The sequence below is a fragment of the Octodon degus genome, unplaced genomic scaffold (genome assembly GCF_000260255.1).
Source record: "Octodon degus isolate 3935 unplaced genomic scaffold, OctDeg1.0 scaffold00073, whole genome shotgun sequence".
NCBI classification, from domain to species: Eukaryota; Metazoa; Chordata; class Mammalia; order Rodentia; family Octodontidae; genus Octodon; species Octodon degus.
The window spans coordinates 2,223,650-2,241,382 of record NW_004524649.1 but is presented as its reverse complement, the minus strand read 5'-3'; the positions used below and the strand labels follow the sequence as shown (position 1 = coordinate 2,241,382).

General features: G+C 47.6%; 1 protein-coding gene across 1 annotated transcript in view; it reads right to left on the bottom strand.

The window, feature by feature from the left end:
- Abhd12 (abhydrolase domain containing 12) overlaps positions 1-16,898 on the bottom strand; it is a 53,574-nt gene extending 36,676 nt beyond the window's left edge. The window contains exon 1 of the mRNA XM_004635571.2: positions 16,572-16,898. Coding sequence (XP_004635628.1) covers positions 16,572-16,762 — 191 coding nt within the window. The 5' untranslated portion in view covers positions 16,763-16,898. The remainder of the gene's footprint in view (positions 1-16,571) is intronic.
- Between the last annotated feature and the right edge of the window lie 835 nt (positions 16,899-17,733).

The following is a 17,733-nucleotide window of genomic DNA, read 5'->3' as shown; positions in this document are numbered from 1 at the left end:
GGAGGGAGGGAGGGAGGGAGGGAGGGAGGGAGGGAGGAAGGAAGGAAGGACTGGCTGGGATGCAGCTCAGTGCAAAGGGCCTGGCTTCGATACCTAATACTGGAAAAACACATTCACTCATGCTTTCCTTCCAGTACTTTTTGTTTCACTTTTACATTAATTCTGAGTCTTCATACAGTGATCCTGTTGTACAGTATAAGATAAAGATACAGATTTATTTTACTGCATGTCACCGTACGGTTTAAAAAATAATTTTTAAGTGTCAAAATCAAGGGAAATGACTGTAGCTTGGTGGCAGAGTACCTGACTAGCCTGTTAGAGGTCCTGAGTTAGATACCCAGTACCAGAAAACAAATTAAAATCAATCTTATCTCCACTCATTTATTATTCTACCTGCTGGGTTGGTGGCACACACCTGTAATCCCAGCACTTGGGAGGCCGAGGCAGGAGGATTGCTATGAGCTCAAGGCTAGTCTGGGCTACAAAGTGAGTTCAAGCCAGTTTGAACTACATAGTAAGACCTGCTTCAAAAAGAAAAAAACAAAACATTCATTATTCCACCTCTGCCCATACTAAATCCTCAAGTGTGCTTGGGCCTCTTTTTGGAATCCGGCTGTCTCATCATGGCTCCAGCATTCACAGAGATTGCCAAACAGCCTGCACTACTGCATGGACCAGGCTGCTCATGACCCCTCCCCGCTCATCCCCAGGGCCACTCAGGTGACACTCAGGCCACTCTGGTAAGCACCCTCCACCTGCTTCTTAGCGTCACCTTGCAGAGAACCACAAGAGACACATGGGCCTTCATATGTGGGACCTGTTAAGAGGAGTGACCTACGGCCAGGCCGGCATGGGCCTCGCGCTCGCCTATCCTGACAGCTTTGTGTGTGTGCAAGAGCCTCCTGAAAGGCTCCGAAGTTTTCCTCTTTCAATTCTGCATGTATCTCTAAGTCTCCTTTGCGGCATGTGGGGGCGGGAGGATGTGAATAGGTCCTCTTCTATCGCATCTACATTCAATGACCGTTTGTGCTTGTGAAAGCTCCCGATGCCACCAGTCTGCAGTATCTCTCCTGCTGAGGACAGTGCGTCCACACAAGGTGGCATGCAGTTGTTAAAAAGTGCTACGCAGTGCCACACAAGTGGCAGAAAGCACAGAAGCACTTGCAGCCATTTAGAGGAGGGGAAACAAAAGGCCAGAGGATCCAACACACACTTCAGAGTTTGGTTTTCTTTATATGGTGCTGGGGATGGAGCCCAGGGCCTCTCGCACATGCGGAGCAAGAGTTCTATCCACCACACACTACAACCCAAGCCCACTTCAGTATGTCAGGAAAATTTCTCTCTCCCTTCCCCCTAGTATTAGGGATGAAACCTAAGAACACGCACATGTCAGACAAGAGCTCTACCACAGACTACATCTCCAGCTATATCTTTAGGTAAAGGAGTTCTTTTTTTAACTGTAGTAAAAATTCATGTAACAAGCTGGGCAGGGGTGGCACACACCAGTAATCCCAGCATTTTGAGTCTAAGGCAGGAAGGTCACTGGGAACTCAAGACCAGAATGGACTACAGAGTGAGCTCAAGGCCAGCCTGAACTACATAGTGAGACCCTGGGGGTTGGGGGGGGGGGTGTCATGTAACAGGCCAAGTGTGGTTGCACATGCCAATAATCCCAGCACTTGGGTGGCAGAGACAGGAGGATCCCCTGAGCGCAAGGCCAGCCTGGATTACTCAAGACCCTGTCCTGCAGAAATCCTATCACTTCCTGTGCTGCAATCTCCATACCCAGCTTCAGAGTTTGCCACAACTGGAGTAGAGGGTTTTGCTGGTCACACAAGATCCACAGGCCACCTCCCTCAAGTTTGTAAGACCAGGTCTCACTTCAGGAGCACAAAGCTCCAAACAGGGACTGCTGGCGAGCAGGTGGGCATCAGCAGGCCCCACCGCACAGCTGCACGTACACACCTCTGGAGGGAGAAAGGAAGCTACTGAGCCTTCCCAGGGGACAACTGGCTCAGTGATAGAGCCTCTGGTAGCTTCTTGTGAACCAAGGGTCATGTTTCCAAGACGGAGCTTCCAGGCTCCCAGGAGCCCACTCAGTGGGCTATGGACGGGGGCTCCAAAGTCCCTGTGCAAAAGCTGTGGTCCAGCACATGGCACCATTGGCAATTTCAGTGGGACCTGGAGGAGGCCATGAGTCACTGGGGTGCCCTTGAAGGGGAGTGAGGCACTGACCCTTTGTCTTTCTCCCTATGCCTGGAGTGAGGGAAGAGGCTCTTCTCCACATCTTGTCAGAAAGGAGTGCTTCCACAGACCTAAAAGCACAGGCTGGTTGGTGTGCCCTAAAATTGTGAGGCACACAACCCTTCTCTCTTTACAGCTGCCTACCTCAGCGCTTTGGTACGGCAGTGGAAAGCTACCGCACCGCCTCTGGAGAAGTTCCTCCCTGGACGGTCTCAGCAGACCTGCACGTCCACCCTTCAGTGTCTGGGTGCCTGGGCCGCCCCTTATAGAGAGCCCCACACTTCAGCTGACTCGGCAACCCTCTCTGCACCCCGATGTGCGAAGGGCCAGCACTCTGCAGCCACATCCACAGCATGGACCGCGCAGGAGGCTCAGCAATCCCAAGGAGAGCTGCGCGGGAGACTTGCTAGCTTGACGTCCACTCGAGCCCTGCCCTGTGGTCCCCAACACTGTCAGAGACAGCAACATGTCCTGTTAAAGTAGCCACTTCCCTTGAGTGACATCTGCCCCGGGTGTCAGCGCAGTAATGGAGGTGTACAGCCCCCACCCAGGCAGGAGGGTTGGCGGTCAGAGACAGGATCTGGAGGCTTCCCAGGTCTGCTACCCTGTGGCAAACTACGTAACCACCCAGGCCCTGGTTCTCTCCTCTAGGAAATGGGGTGGGGTGTGCACCTCTAAAGAGGTCGTAAGCACTGAATTCAGTCCACACACATCGATCACCTAGGAGTGCCAGGTCCCCTGCTCAGTGCTGTCTTCCCTCACTCTTCCTGCACTTTCCCTTTCCCTTTTTTTCTTCTTCCAGCCAAGGTCTTACTACGTAGTCCACACTGGCCTCAACTCACAGAGATCCTTCTGTCTCAGCATCCAGGCTACTGGGATTAAAAGGGTGTGCCACCCCAGCCACCTTCTTCATTTCTCCTTTATCATCATGCCTTTTTTTCTTCACCTTCCCTCCCTCAGGAGGGTATTTCAGAAAGACTCTGGGGGGCTGGCCAAATAGCTCAGCTGATTAAAGTGACTGGCAGGGGTCTGGGATTCAATCCCTAGGCCTGCAGTGCAGGCCCCGCTCCTGGGGTGCGCTGAGACAGCAATTGAAACTGGGCGTGGTGGCGCACCCCTCTAATCCCAGCTCTTGGGAGGCTGTCTAGTAGTGAGACCCTGAATACCCTGTAGTCTCTTCTCTAAAATACAAAAACAAAAAGACTCTGGGAACCCTAGGAGCACAAGAGAAACCAGCAACCCCCTTCCCTCTCTTGAGAGGCCACAGACAGAGACATCTCCATGGGTGTGATGGCTCCTGAACCAGGTCCCCAAAATGAATGCAGGTCCCTCTCGTCCTCACAGGCACTGAAGCAGGGACCTGCATGGAGCTGCTGTACCAGGCGAGTGGCAGCTGCGTATCAGTGAGACAGTACCAAGACCAGCCTTCATAGCCCCACTATGCCTCAAGGCCGCAACAGGCTGTGTGGCAGAGAAATGCTTTCCTTTTATTAAAAGGGGGCTGGGGAGATGGCTCAGTAGAATAAGCACTTGCCTGGCAAGCGCAAGGGCCTGAGTTCAATCCCCGGTTCCACAAAAATTAATTAATTAATTAAAAACCTTAAGAACTCCTTCCAGGCATTTGGGAGGCTGAGACAGGAGGATCAATGGGAATATAAGGCCAGCCTGGGCTGTACAGCAAGACCTTGTCTCAAAAGCTAAATAAACAAACCCAAGAACTCCTGGCTGCAAGTGCTTAGCAGCCATCTGGCCTGCTTGGTCTTCATCTGCTCATCACTTGAGGAGTGGTTCCTTCCAATCTGCTCCTCTCCCTTCTTGCCCCACAGGAAGAACCAGTTCCTAGATTTGTTTATGTAGTTCCTCAATTTTATAGTTTGTGAGCTGGTTAAAAAAAACTTAAGATAAAATGAGAACCTGTTGCCCAGTTTTTGTTTCACAGGGAACCTAAGCTCAACAGAAAGGCCACTGTCTCAGGACCAATGTGTCCTGGACGAAATTCAGGTGCTGAGAAGGGACAGTAGTGAGGGGTTGAGCTCTGCAGAGGCGCTGAGCTACGGGGAGTCCACTTGCATGAACGGATGGAGGTAGTGGGTTTTTTTGTTTATATATTTGTCTGTTTTGGTTTGGGTTTTATGTGTGGGGTTGGGGACTGAGTTCAGAGAGATTGCAGTGACAGTTCTGAGACAGGGTCTCACTAAGTAAGTTACCAGCGCTGGCCTGAATTTGCAATTCTGCCCTCAGCCTCCCCGAGTACTGAGATTACAGGAGTGCCTCCATGTGCCCGGCTGGATTAAAGCTCTTGTAAGACATTCCACAGCACCCAGCCACCTTGCCCTCCAGTCTCCCTTCATGTGGGCACGAGTGTCCCACCCTCTATAGGGGCCACCATAAGGATGCCATCCTAGAAGCACAGAGAAGCCCCCACCAGATGGCCAACCCTGTGTGTGGGACTTCCTGCTTTCCAGAATGGTAAGAGCTGAACTTCTGTTCTTCGAGTATTACCTAGTCTTGGGTAGTTTGTTACAGCAGCACAAAACAGACTTAAGACTCTGATCAAAAGCACCCAATAGGGTTGGGGAGATGGCTCAGTAGAATAAGTGCTTGCCTGGCAAGCACAAGTGCCTGAGTTCAATCCCCGGTTCTGCAAAAAAAAAAAAAAAAAAAAAAAAAAGCACCCAATAAATGCATCTGTGACCAGGGAGAGAAGTGACAATAAGAAGTTAATTGGGGGCTGGTGAGATGGCTCAGTGGTCTAAAGCACCTACTTAGAACAAGCTAAGCTAAGCAAAACACAGGGACTGCGGTTCAATCCCCCAGCACCACATGCCAGACAGCCCCGCCCCCTGGTGGGCTGAGCTGGCCACACACACATAAATAAATAAATAAAAAATTAAAAAAAAAAAACAAACAAAAAACTTTAAAAAAAAAAAAAAAAAAAAAAAAAGTTAATTGGTTTTGTAAGCTCTGTCTCGGTATGAGCATTTCACAACGGTCACACTAGAACCCAGACATCATTGCATGCACCATCGTGCCAGCTACTCAGGAGGCTGGCGCTGGACGATCACTTGAGAGAAGGAATTTGAGGCCACCCTGAGCAAAACAGTGAAATCTTTTTTTTTTTTAAATATTTATTTATTTTTATTTATTACATTTATTTATTGTGTGTGTGTGTGTGTGTGAGTGTGGCCAGCTCAGCCCACCAGGGGGCGGGGCTGACTCGCATGTGGTGCTGGGGGATCGAACCGCGGTCCCTGTGCTTTGCCAAGCTTGTTTCAAGTAGGTGCTTTAGACCACTGAGCCATCTCTCCAGCCCCCACACAGTGAGATCTTATCAGAAGAAAAGACAATGAGAAAGAAAAGAATCTAGTGTTTATGATACAACTTTCTGCAGGTCAGAAAAAATAAAATAAAATAAAAAAAGGTATAAACCAAATGACCAGAAAAAGGCTATACTCTACTGTTCTAAAAAGTAAAGTTAGACAAAGAAGTAAACCAAGGCAGGGCCAGGGAGATAACTCAGTGGTCTAAGCGCCAGCCCGGTAAATCTGAGGACCCAGCGTTTGATTCCTGGTACCACATGCTGTGCTGGCCCTGAGCCGCGCCAGCCTCTGAAACTGTGCGTGGTGGCACAGGCCTGTAAATCCCAGCGCTGGGGAGGCTGAGACAGGACAATCACTATGAGTCTGAGCTGCATAGCAAGACCCTGTACCAAATAAATAAGATTAAAAAAAGAAAAAGTTTTCTGTTTTATCAGTGCCACAAACATGGAAGGTAATTTTTTTATTTTTCTAAACCCTAATAGATATGATAGTCCTGAAAAATTATGTTATTTATTTATTTATTTATTTTTGCTCTGAATGCCTTCAAGGCATGACTGGCTGGCTTGAGTAGTGGGGATCGAACCACAGCAACCTGAGCCCGACAGCTTTGTTGAAGCAGCCACTTAAAGAACTGAGCTAAGGGGCAGGCCCCCTAAATTATGTTATTTATAATGCACCATAAAAAAAGCAATTTTTTAAAAAGCTGCCAGCTTCTTGCTGGCATACACAGCAAGATCCTATATCTCATATTCTGTAGGGACTTAAAGTTTAACATATCAATGCTTGATGAAAAATAACTGTTCCATGTTATGCCTAAGATGTTTGGTATTCAGACAGATGTGGAATGATGAGGCAGGAAGACTGTAAGTTTGAGCCCCGCTGGGCAACTTAGTTTTTTGTTTTGTCTTTTTGAGACAGGGTCTCCCTATGCAGTTCAGGCTGGCCTTGAGCTCACTTTATAGCCCAGGCTGAAACTTGCAGCGATTTTCCTGCCTCAGCCTCCCAAGTGCTGGGATTATAGGCAAACATCAACACACCCGCTACATGTGCAATTTAGAAAGACCCTGTCTGAAAAAGAAAAAGAAAACAAAAAGGAAGAGGAAGAAGAGGAGAAGGAGGGGAAGAAGGGATTACATACACCTTACCAAATAGGAGAAACTAACTGCTCTTTTTTTTTTTGGATTTAGAACTGCTCTTTTTTTTTTTTAGTCAATTTTAATTACAGCTTTTTTTATACATTTCAGAGCAATACACAATTATAGGGGCCGGGGAGATGGCTCAGTAGGATAAGCGCTTGACTGGCAAACGCAAGGATCTGAGTTCAATCCCCGGTCCTGAAAAAAAAAAAAAAAAAAAAAAAAAATTACATTTCTCATTTTCTGATGTGCGTAACTGCTCTTTAGTGTTAGTCTCATAGCAAAAAAAAAAAGCACCCCAGAAAGCTCTGAAACCTATTGTAATTCAAACCAAAAATACAAGCACTAAATGTGTACTGGTAATATGTAATTTAGGATCTCAAACTATAAAAATTGGGCCAAAAAAGTAACATCTACAACTACATCTGAGCTAAATGTAAATGGGGCAAAACACTATCAAGTTTATACCCGTATACTGCTGATCCAATCTTGCTGAAACCTTAGTAGGAGCAGAAGGAGGCAGGCAGATGAGGACCCTGCTTGCAGGAAGGGGAGCCGGGTTCAGAGCCCCCCCTGACCACCCAGGTACAGTCTCACCAGGAAAGGAGCTCCCAAGCCAGACCTCCAGGTCCAGCACACTCTTTCCATCCCACCAAGCCCTCATTTAGAATGAATGAAAGGCAGCCAGAAACCCAGAAAAAAGGAAACCTGGCCCTCCAGGCTCCCTTTCTTCGCTGACGTCTCAGATTACCTGAGTAGCTCCTTAAGGCTGATGGGAGCAAAACCAACAGTCTTGCCATGGAGTGGACTGAGGCCAGAGCCGGTGAGAGGAAATAGTTCTTTGTTTTTCAAAATGCTCAAGTAATATAACAATTATGTTGTTTTAAAAACAACTCTATGGAGATATACCTGTCACAAATTGCATAAAATGTAATTCAGTAAATTTTTAACGCAAAAACTCCTAGGAAGCCGGGTGTGGTGGCGCACACCTGTAATCCCAGCACTCAGGAGGTGAGGCAAGAAGATTACGGTGAGTTGGAGGCCAGCCTGGGCTACATAGTAAGACCCTGTCTAAAAAACAAAAACTATGAAACCACCATCACAAAGTAATGGTTCAAAAATAATAATAAAAAAATAATAAAGGGCCCGGGGAGATAGCTCAGTAGAATAAGCACTTGCCTGGCAGGCACAGGGTCCTGAGTTCAATTCCCCAGTACCACACACACACAAAAAAGTAATGGTTCACCCCACATCACCTGCCCTCCCGACACTTCCAAGGGTCTGCACACACTATACACCCTTCAGATCCACTAGTTTTGGACACAGGGACTCGGGTCTGGCTTGTTTCCCTCAGCATAATTGTTTGGCGATTTATTTGCTCACTCACTGTTGCCTGTGCCAATCATTCTATTTTGAAAACATAAACTTTAATTTTTTAAGGGCAGTTTCAGGTTCACAAGAAAACTGAGCAGATGACAGATTCCCCATCCACCTCCTGCCCCCCCATGCAGCCGGCCCCAGAATCTGCACCCCGACCTGAGTGATGAGCCCTGAGGGACACATCTGAGCGCAGGGCCCACACCTTCACCAGATGTGCCACCCCCCACCCTCGTCACTGTGCACTCGGCAGCCTTCTCACAGGGCACGGAGATGAGCACTCACCACCCTGCAGCGCAGGAGCGCACCGCGGCGAGGCTCCGTACTGAGGAGCGACGGCCCTGGGTGGAGACAGCGCAGTTCGGCTTCACATTCACACTTGAGTTGTTCAAAGTTCTGTCTGTTAAGGATTCAAAGCGGCTATTTCCACTTTTTCTTGGTTTTCTACCTCTTTGACTTCTGCCTTCATCTTTATCATATGCTCAGTTTTGGAGTTTTGTCTTACAGCCCTGCAATGGGGAAGGTTAAAGCATCAACTGCAGACCCTCTTGGTATCTTCCTGATGTTTTTTGAGGCAAGGTCTTGATATGTAGTTAAGGCTGGCTTTGAACCCACTGTGCAGCCCACACTGGCCTCTCCCCATAGTGACCCTCCTGCCTCAGCCTCCCAAGGGCTGGGCTTACAGGTATGCACCACCATGCCTGGCTTAAAGACCCTCTTTCCCTCCCACCATGGGCATTTCAACATCTCAACTCCCCAGGCATGCACCTGTCTTCAGTTTTATTCATCTGTAACTACCTTCTGTTTTTCTTATGGATCTCTTTGATTCATGGCTTATTCAGGAACACGTCACTCAGCATTTTGGCATTTGGGGGATTTTTCCAGGTATCTGTTTGTTAAGTATAGTATATCTAATTCCCTGTGGCTAAAAAAATACTTTTATGACTTGAATTCCTCAGAGATTCCTATCTTCCTTGCTGCTCTACCAGTTTTTTGCTGTGTGTTTTGAACTTCTGTCAGTTAGGATCATAAACACTTAAGATCCCCGTGTTCTCTTTAGCAACAGTGCCCTGTGTCCCTGGGAAGTGACCTGCCTGACCTTAAGCAGTACCCTCTGCTGTGAAATCTGCCTGGAATGACACAACCACTGCAGTTATGTTTTAACTAGTATTAGCATAGTATATTTTCAGTTGTTTACTTTCAACTTTTTGTGTTATACTTAAAATACTTTTTTTTTTTTTTTTTTTTTTTTTTTTTTTTTTTGGTATCTTAGGGAAGGGTCTACAGGGTGTTCAGGGTCTCACTACTGGATTAGACCTGCAGTGATCCACCTGTTTACAGCCTCCCAAGAGCTAGGATTACAGGGGCATGCCACTACACCCAGTCTCAATGGCTGTCTCAGCACACCCCAGGGGCAGGGCCAGCATGGCAGGCACGCGGATAGAGGCCCCAGCCCCACACCTGTTTGCAGGCGCTTTGATCCACTGAGCTATTTGGCTGACCCATATTTTCTTTTTTTTTAGACATCAGACTTGGCTTTTCTGTTTTCATCTAAATGACAATCTCCGCTGGCTTAGTGGTGTATGGCTATAATACCAGCATTCAGAAGGATTACTGTGAGTTTGAGGCCAGCCTGAACTACATGAGACCCTGCCTCAGAAGAAACAAAAAAGCAATAAACACAACAAAAGAAATGGACAATCTAGCCAGGCATGGTGGTGCACACCAGTAATCCCAGCACTTGGGAGGCTGAGGCAGGAGGATCTCTGCAAGTTTGAGACCAACCTAGGTGGGCTACAAAGTGAGCTCAAGGCCAGCCTGAACTGTATAGCGAGACCAGAGACCCTGTCTCAAAAAGTCAAAGAAAAAAAGAAGAAAGAGAGAAAGAAAGAAAAGAGGGGCCAAGGAGATGGCTCAATATAATAAGCGCTTCCCTGGCAAGCGCAAGGGCCTGAGTTCAATCCCCGATTCTGAAAAAAAAGAAAGAAAGAAAAAGAAAATGACAATTTGTCTTTTAAGTTGACTAGATCTTCACATTTAATGTGATTCTTTTGTTTCTCTGTAGTGCTGGGGAGCACAGCTAGGCCTGACATCTCTGACTTCCGTATCTGCTCCATCTGTTGTTGTCTCACTTTTCTGTCTTACTCTGGATTAGTCAGGCATTTTTCTTCTGTTTCCTTTAGTGGGTTGTCCTGGTTTGCAGTACCTGCCACCATCCTAGTCCACATCTGATGAAATTACAAGCTTCTTTGTATAAGAACACTGCAACAGTGGACTTCCATCTCTTCCCGCTCGGACTATGCACTTGTCATAAACTTCACTTTCACATATTACAGGGCTCACAATATACGGTTATCAATTACTTATTAAAATTTTAGCAATAACATTTTCTCTTTAATTTTTTCCAATGTTCTTCATTCATGGAGATTCAGGTTTTCATCTGATGGACTTTTTCTTCTGATTGAAAGTCATCCTTCTGCATTTCTTCTTTTTATAACTTAATTGCTGGGGGGCCGGGGAGATGGCTCAGTGGAATAAGAGCTTCCCTGGCAAGCACAAGGGCCTGAGTTCAATACCCGGTTCCGCAAAAAAGAAAAAAAAAAAAAAGAACTTAACTGTTTCTGAGATGGAGGTCTGGATACGTTGTCCAGAATGGTCTCAAAGCTGGTACTTAAGTGACTTCTGTCTCAGCCTCCTGAGTAACACTTCTCAGTATGCGCCTGCTGGTCCTCCTTTTACCTGCTATATGTTGGGAAACTTCATTTTTGAAATATATTTTCTTCTGGTTATCAAGATGGAAAGAAGGGCCGGTGAGATAGCTCAGCGGACTAAACGCCTGCTTTGGCCAGGGCAGGGGGCAGGGCTCCATCCCCTCCCACAGTTCACGCCGGCCCCAACCCCGGGGCCTGCTAAGCCAGCGATCCCCAGCATGGTGGTGCACACCTGTAATCCCAGCCCTGAGGAGGCTGAAAACAGAAGGATCACTATGAGTCTGAGCTGCACAGTGAGAACCTGTACCAAATACATAAAATGAGGGGGAAAAAAGATGGAAAAATTTGTACTTAGCAGAGTAAGCCAGGCATGGTGGCACGCATCCGTAATCCCAGCAACCAGGAGGCTGAGGCAGGAGGATGGCTGTGAATTCTGGGCTACATGGTGAGTTCAAGGCTGGCCTGAACTACATAGTGAGACCCTGTCTCAAAATAACAACAAAAGAACCCTCAAAAAAAGAAAGAAAAAAAAAATCAGGGGGCCAGCCAAATAGCTCTGTGGATTAAAGCACCTGCAAGCAGGAGCAGGGGCTGGGGGTTCTATCCCCGGGCCTGCCATGCCGGCCCCACCCCTGGGGCGCACTGAGATGGCAATTGACACTGGGCGTGGTAGCGCACCTGTAATCCCAGCTCTTGGGAGGCTATAAACAGGTGGATCACTACAGGTCCAATCCAGTAGTGAGACCCTGAACATCCTATAGACCCTTCCCTAAAATACAAAAAACAAAAATCCACCTATTATTTTCTGGAAAAATGGAGGATCTGGCTACCAGGGGCCAGAGTCCTGCCAGCCATCTGGATGGGCACAGATCTCCACCACTCTGCAGCGGTCAGCATCATCTTGCTCTCCCAAAGCTAACAGACATTTTCTTGGAGAAACAAGGTATGACTGGAAACCAGGGTGAATATTTACATTTTTAAGATATTTATTATAGGGGCCGGGGAGATGGCTCAGTAGAATAAGCGCTTGCCTGGCAAATTCAAGGGCTTGAGTTCAATCCCTGGTTCCAGGAAAAAAAAAAAAAAAAAAAAGATATTTATTATAGTATAAAACAAGTTGCTGTTAACCACTCTCAAAATTCTCACCCTTGCCTCACACAAGACACCACATAACTCTGCCACTTTCTGAAGTAGCTCTGGGGTCCTCCTTCCCAAGTGTCTGCAGTTGTCCTGGCTGCTTTGGCCTCCTGAACTGATTCAAACGTTGACTTATAACAGTCATTTCAACTTTGACAAAGAGTCAGAAGTTGGATAGTGCCAGATACAGTAATTAAGGGGGATGAGGTCGCAGCACCGTGCTTACAGAAGCCTGCCTCCTCGGGACCAGCCTGATACAACACAGAGCAGGCAGTAATCAGTATGCATAAATTGGTACAACAACATGTGGAGGGTCTGTCCTAAGCCTGCATGACTTGTGGTAAGAACTCCCGCTGGCTTAAAGACAGATTAATCCCTAAGCCACCAGCCAGAGCTGAGACTAGAACAGTCTGTGAGGTCCTGGCGTGTCAAGGCAAGAAGACAACATGGCAACTGAGGACTTGGCTTGCGCAAGATGGCTCTAGCACGGTGGTTGCTATCAGCACGCCATCAAGTTACTAGTTAACCCTGATCCGTTCTGATGTGCTTTTCCAAAATTGCATCGTTCCTCAGCTCCTGAACCTTGAGGCAACAGCAGTCCATCCTCACCAATTCCTGCAGCCCACCAGCACATCCCCGAATCAAGCTATGCACCCAAGAGGCCAAGGACACTGTGCCTCACAGCGCTAGCTTGTCACCGGGCTTTGACCATGCTGCTGCCCCTTTTAACTAAAGTATGTTTTATCTGTGTTTTATTCTGCCATTGTATCTCTGAGCAGGAGATCAGTGGTCCCGGGACAGGGTGCGGACGCTTGCCTTCTGCTGGATGGCACCTAGCAGTGGCAGTGACCATATTTTTGATTGCCCCTCGTAAAAACACATATCAAACAGGACTTTTTGGGGGCCAAAGAGATGGCTCAGTAGAATAAGCGCTTTTGTGGCAAGCGTAAGAGCCTGAGATCAATCCCTGGTTCCGCAGAAAAAAAATAAAAAATGGACTCTCTTGTTTGTAGGATAGGAATCTAATTTTTTTTTTTTTTTTTTTTTTTTTTTTACAAATTTACTCTTTTTTTGCTCTTACAAAGCAATCAAAAGAGGACTGTCTGACCTTCCTTCCCATGAACATTTTTAAAGAGGGGCCAGGGGAGATAGCTCAGTAGAATAAGCACTTGCCTGGCAAGCACAGGGTCCTAAACTCAATCTCCAGTACCACCAAAACAACAACAACAAAAAAATTAAAGAATAACATACATACGATTAAAACTAGCACTAGGGAGACAGCTCAGCAGTCTAAGCACCTGCCTGGCAAGCACGAGGATCCAGGTTCGATCCCCAGTACTGTATCGCTGGTACCACATGCTGTGCTGGTCCTGCTACTGAAACCCAGCCTGGTGGCACACACCTGTAATCCCAGAGCTGGGGAGGCTGAGATGGGAGGGTCCCTACGAGCCTGAGCTGCATAGCGAGACCCTGTACCAAAGAAATAAATACAGGATTTAAAAAAAAAAAATCTCTCTCTCTCTCTCTCTCTCTCTCTCTAAATATATGGCTGCATTTCTCTTTCCTTCCTGCCTTCTCCACATGAACAACTGCATATTATACTAATTTACAAAAGCATAAATCTGCATAAACATATCTTTAATTTTACACAAAAGGAAGCATGCAATTTATAGGGTTTTTTTACTTACAACCTATTTCAGGGATCTTTCAATATTAGCATATGTATGTACATACCTGTTTAATATGGCACAGAAAACATTCCCTATTATTCCATATCAAGAAACTAATTTATTTACTTTTTAATCAGGTTTTATTAGTACATTTTAGATATACACAACAATTACATTCATCACAGAATCCCTGTACCTGATATAACCTGGTTTTCTCTCCCATTCCTCTACCATCCCTTCAACCCTCTTCCCTCCCCATTCACAGGAAACTAATATTATGAATAAATATATCACCAGGTACTTCAAAAAATGAGGACGCTTCTGAAATATATACCCAGATGTTCTATCAAAATCACTAATTTTTGGACTTTTGGACTGGGGAGATGGCTCAGTAGAATATGCACTTGCCTGGCAAGCGCAAGGGCCTGAGTTCAATCCCCAGTACCGCAAAAAAAAAAAAAAAAAAAAGAGTAATTTTTGCACAGGGGCCAGGGGTTCAATCCCTGGGTCTACTGCACAGGCCCTGCCCCCAGGGCACACTGACACACAATTGAGACTAGGCATGGTGGTGCACACCTGTAATCCCAGCCCCTGGGAAGCTGTGAACAGGTGGATTACTATGAGCCCAATCTAGTAGTGAGACCCTGAACACTGTGTAGACCTTTCCCTAAAATACAAAAAAAAAAAAAAAAAAAAAAAAAAATTAAATAAGTAAATAAAAAATCTATAATTTTTTTTTTAACAGGCAAAAAGAACCACTTATTATTCTCACTGGTTTCATGTGCCAAGACTTTGAAAGGGATGCTACGAAGCTGACTTGCTGGGCTATCTGGGGGCCTTGGAAGGACTTGAAGGCTTGAAAATCAATAATTCATTCTAGTATTACCTAATATCTAGTTCACATACACATTCCCAAATTATCTCAGAACTGTCTTCTTAAATTACTTTATTTGAAAATCTATACATTTCTTATCCAAGTTAAATGGAGGGATGATTTAAGATTTGCTACACAATGAAAACTGTTGAAACTAAGTGGATACATGTAAAACTACTGTATTGTCATATATATATATATATTCAGAACAAAAAGTTAAAGGAAATTGCTATGTTAGAATCCAAACAAAGAAAAGGCCACAAGAGTCAGTAACTGCAAAAGTAAATATCAGGGGGCTGGTGAGATGGCTCAGTGGTCTAAAGCACCTACTTAGAACAAGCTTAGCAAAGCACAGGGACCACAGTTCAATCCCCCAGCACCACATGCCAGCCAGCCCCGCCCCCTGGTGGGCTGAGCTGGCCACACACACACACACACACACACACACATAAATAAAATTTTTTAAAAAGTAAATATCAGGCTTATACAAACACACAAAAATGCTACCTAACAAGTAATGCACATTAATGCAGCAATATACAATACTGAGGGACAGGAGGCATTGATAGTGGAAGTACAAATCAGTATTTCAGAGGTTGTTTTGTTTTTGTTTTCTGAGACAGGGTGTTGTTATGTAGCCCAGGCTGGCCTTGAACTCCCTGCAATCCTCCTGCCTCAGCTTCCTGGGTCCTCCGATTACAGGCATATGTCACCATGCCCAGCTCTCAGAGGGTTATTTAGCTTTATTTTTCAGTTATAAACGCACATCCCTTGGCCTAGTAATCCCACTTCTAGGAGATCATTCTGCGGCTGTTCACTCCTCCAACAAGCCTCTTCTGCCACCTAGGTGCCAGGTGCCGGCGATACAGGAGCCTGCTCCAGTGTGCTTGTAGAAGAGTCACAGGCACAGCAACTATGCACGCAATTACAGCGATCATAATGTCAAGCAGCTGACCAGGCAAACAGGGCTGTGCTGCAAGGCTTCTGGAAGCCCGCAAGACACGGGTTTCCTAGGGCAGAGGCAGCAGGAAGCCCTCAGGGTGACACACAAATTTGGTCTTGTGTTCCTGTTTTGCTTTATTCTCCTAACTGCCTCGTGTTTATCCAAAGGATACCACTCAATGTTTCTGATACAACGAAAGCCAATCAAGGCCTTTTCCTTCAGCACACTCTTGGGGGAGGGGAGTTGCCAGGATAACACTGTTTCCCCCCAAATACTACTGTGCACAGCCATTTGACTTTTCCAACCTACCAAACTAACCACAAGAAGGTTAGTAAAATGTATCCGAGACAATTATGAGCTCTTCGGTTAGACAAACCTTTCCAAAGAGAACAATCACCTTCACAAAAGCTACTGATCAGTTACTGGTTTTATTAAAAAATCAAAACTCTCTTCGCTCCTGGCACAGGAAAATCACAGACTTACTTTTAATTTGACAGTCATTTAAGCACAGATGTCCAAGTTTGGATTTTCTTTCGAGGCAATCTGGACAAGTACTACACACTGAAGTGCTCTATGTCAACAGACGGCATTCGAACTGACCTCAAAGAAAGGACTCTGCCCAGACTACTGAGAGGGTTACCTTCTCATTTCCGCAAACATCAGGAAATGCCGAGGCTTTCTAATTATCATGAATGATATGCTCTAGCCAACAGCCAGATGGTAAGAAATCTGTTTCTGCGAGCCACGCTCCTCTCCGGATTTTGAAATCAGCTTTACATAACCACCGATTCCTTTCTTTCCCCAAGCCACTTCTTCAAGACTCCAGATTCCCAAGGAGACCGGAGCCCGCGAGCAGGCTGCTAAGCGCCAGGGCTCGTGCGCCGCCAGCCGGCCCGCGGAGCATCTTCCCCTCCAGCCTCCCCTCCGCCCTTCCCCGGCGGGGACCAGCAGGCCACCCCTTCCCCAAGGTCGCGGCTCCGCGGGCGGGGCCTCTGACAGCCCCAGAGGACCAGAGGACCCGAGACCTGGCGCAGCGAGCCGGGGTCCTCGCCGGCTGCAGAGGGGACGGGGTCCGTCCAGGGACGGGCGGGGCCCCGCGGCCAAGCCGCTGGATGGAGGAGCGGCACGGGGACAGGCCCCGGGTCAGGGGTTCGCTCACCTGCCCATCGCCCGCTTCATGTCCGCGTCCGGCGCGCTGCGCGGCTCCGCCGACCCCGGGCCCGCCAGGCGCAGGTTCCGCTTCAGGCGGCAGTCGGCGTCCAGCGCCGCGGCGGCCGAGCCGGAGGAAGACGAGCCCGCGGCGGCGCAGCGCTCATGCTCCAAGCTGCCGGGCTCGGCCCGCTTCCTCATCCCGCGGCCCACAGCCTGGCCGCCCTCGGCGTCCGCTGGCCTCGCCTGCCCGCAATCGCAGCCCGCCGCTCGCCGATCGGCGCTCGCGGCTCGTCGCTCGCCCCTTGCCGCCGGGAGCCGGAGAGCCGCTCACATCCCCGCCGCAAGCCCGCGGGCGCCTGCGCCGGGCTCCTCCGCGCCGGCCAATCAGCGCCCGCAGCGGGAAGGCCCCGCCCCTCCTCCCCTCCTCCGCGTTCCGCGGCCCCGCAGCCTCGCCGGAGCAGGGCGGGTGACGCTGCGGCCGTGCGCAGTCGCCAGGCGGAGCTGAGCTCCGGTCCCGGTGCGCAGCGGACTCGGTTAGTGCTTTGTGGCCACTTGAATCCCCGTGGGAGGGAGTGGCCCAAACCAGAGGACACTGGAAGATTACCGAGAAGAAGCAGATCACCCGGCGACACGAACCGCAGCGCAAAGCGGGAGCCCCAGCCCTGGCACTCCGCGATGACCTTAGGCAGAACACCCAGCGTTGTCGCCAGCCCGGACACCCTGAGATGTGTCTGGTCAGGGCACCCCCGAAATGTCACTAGACTTTAGGCAAACTAACAATCAACTAATCACAATTCTGTTCTAATAATTTATAGCTGTCTTACCACGGTAACTTTTTTTTTTTTTTTTTTTTTTATCCTTTTGAAACAGGGTCTCATTATGCAGTTCAGGCTGACTTTGAGCTCACTTTATAGCCTAGGCTGGTCTCGAACTCACAGTGATCCTCCTGCTTCAGCCCTGGGATTACAGGCGTGTGCTACCATGCCTGGTGCATCCAGATAATTTGAAAAAAAAAAAAAAAATCATAGATATTTAACTTTGGGGTCTAATGTATGAAAAATGATACGTTTAAACAAGTTACTCTTTGAAAACCTTTGTTAGATTTTAGCTCCTTCCGAACAAAGCATAACTGACTTCTGTTCAAATTTTATCTAACAGTAAGTCCAAAG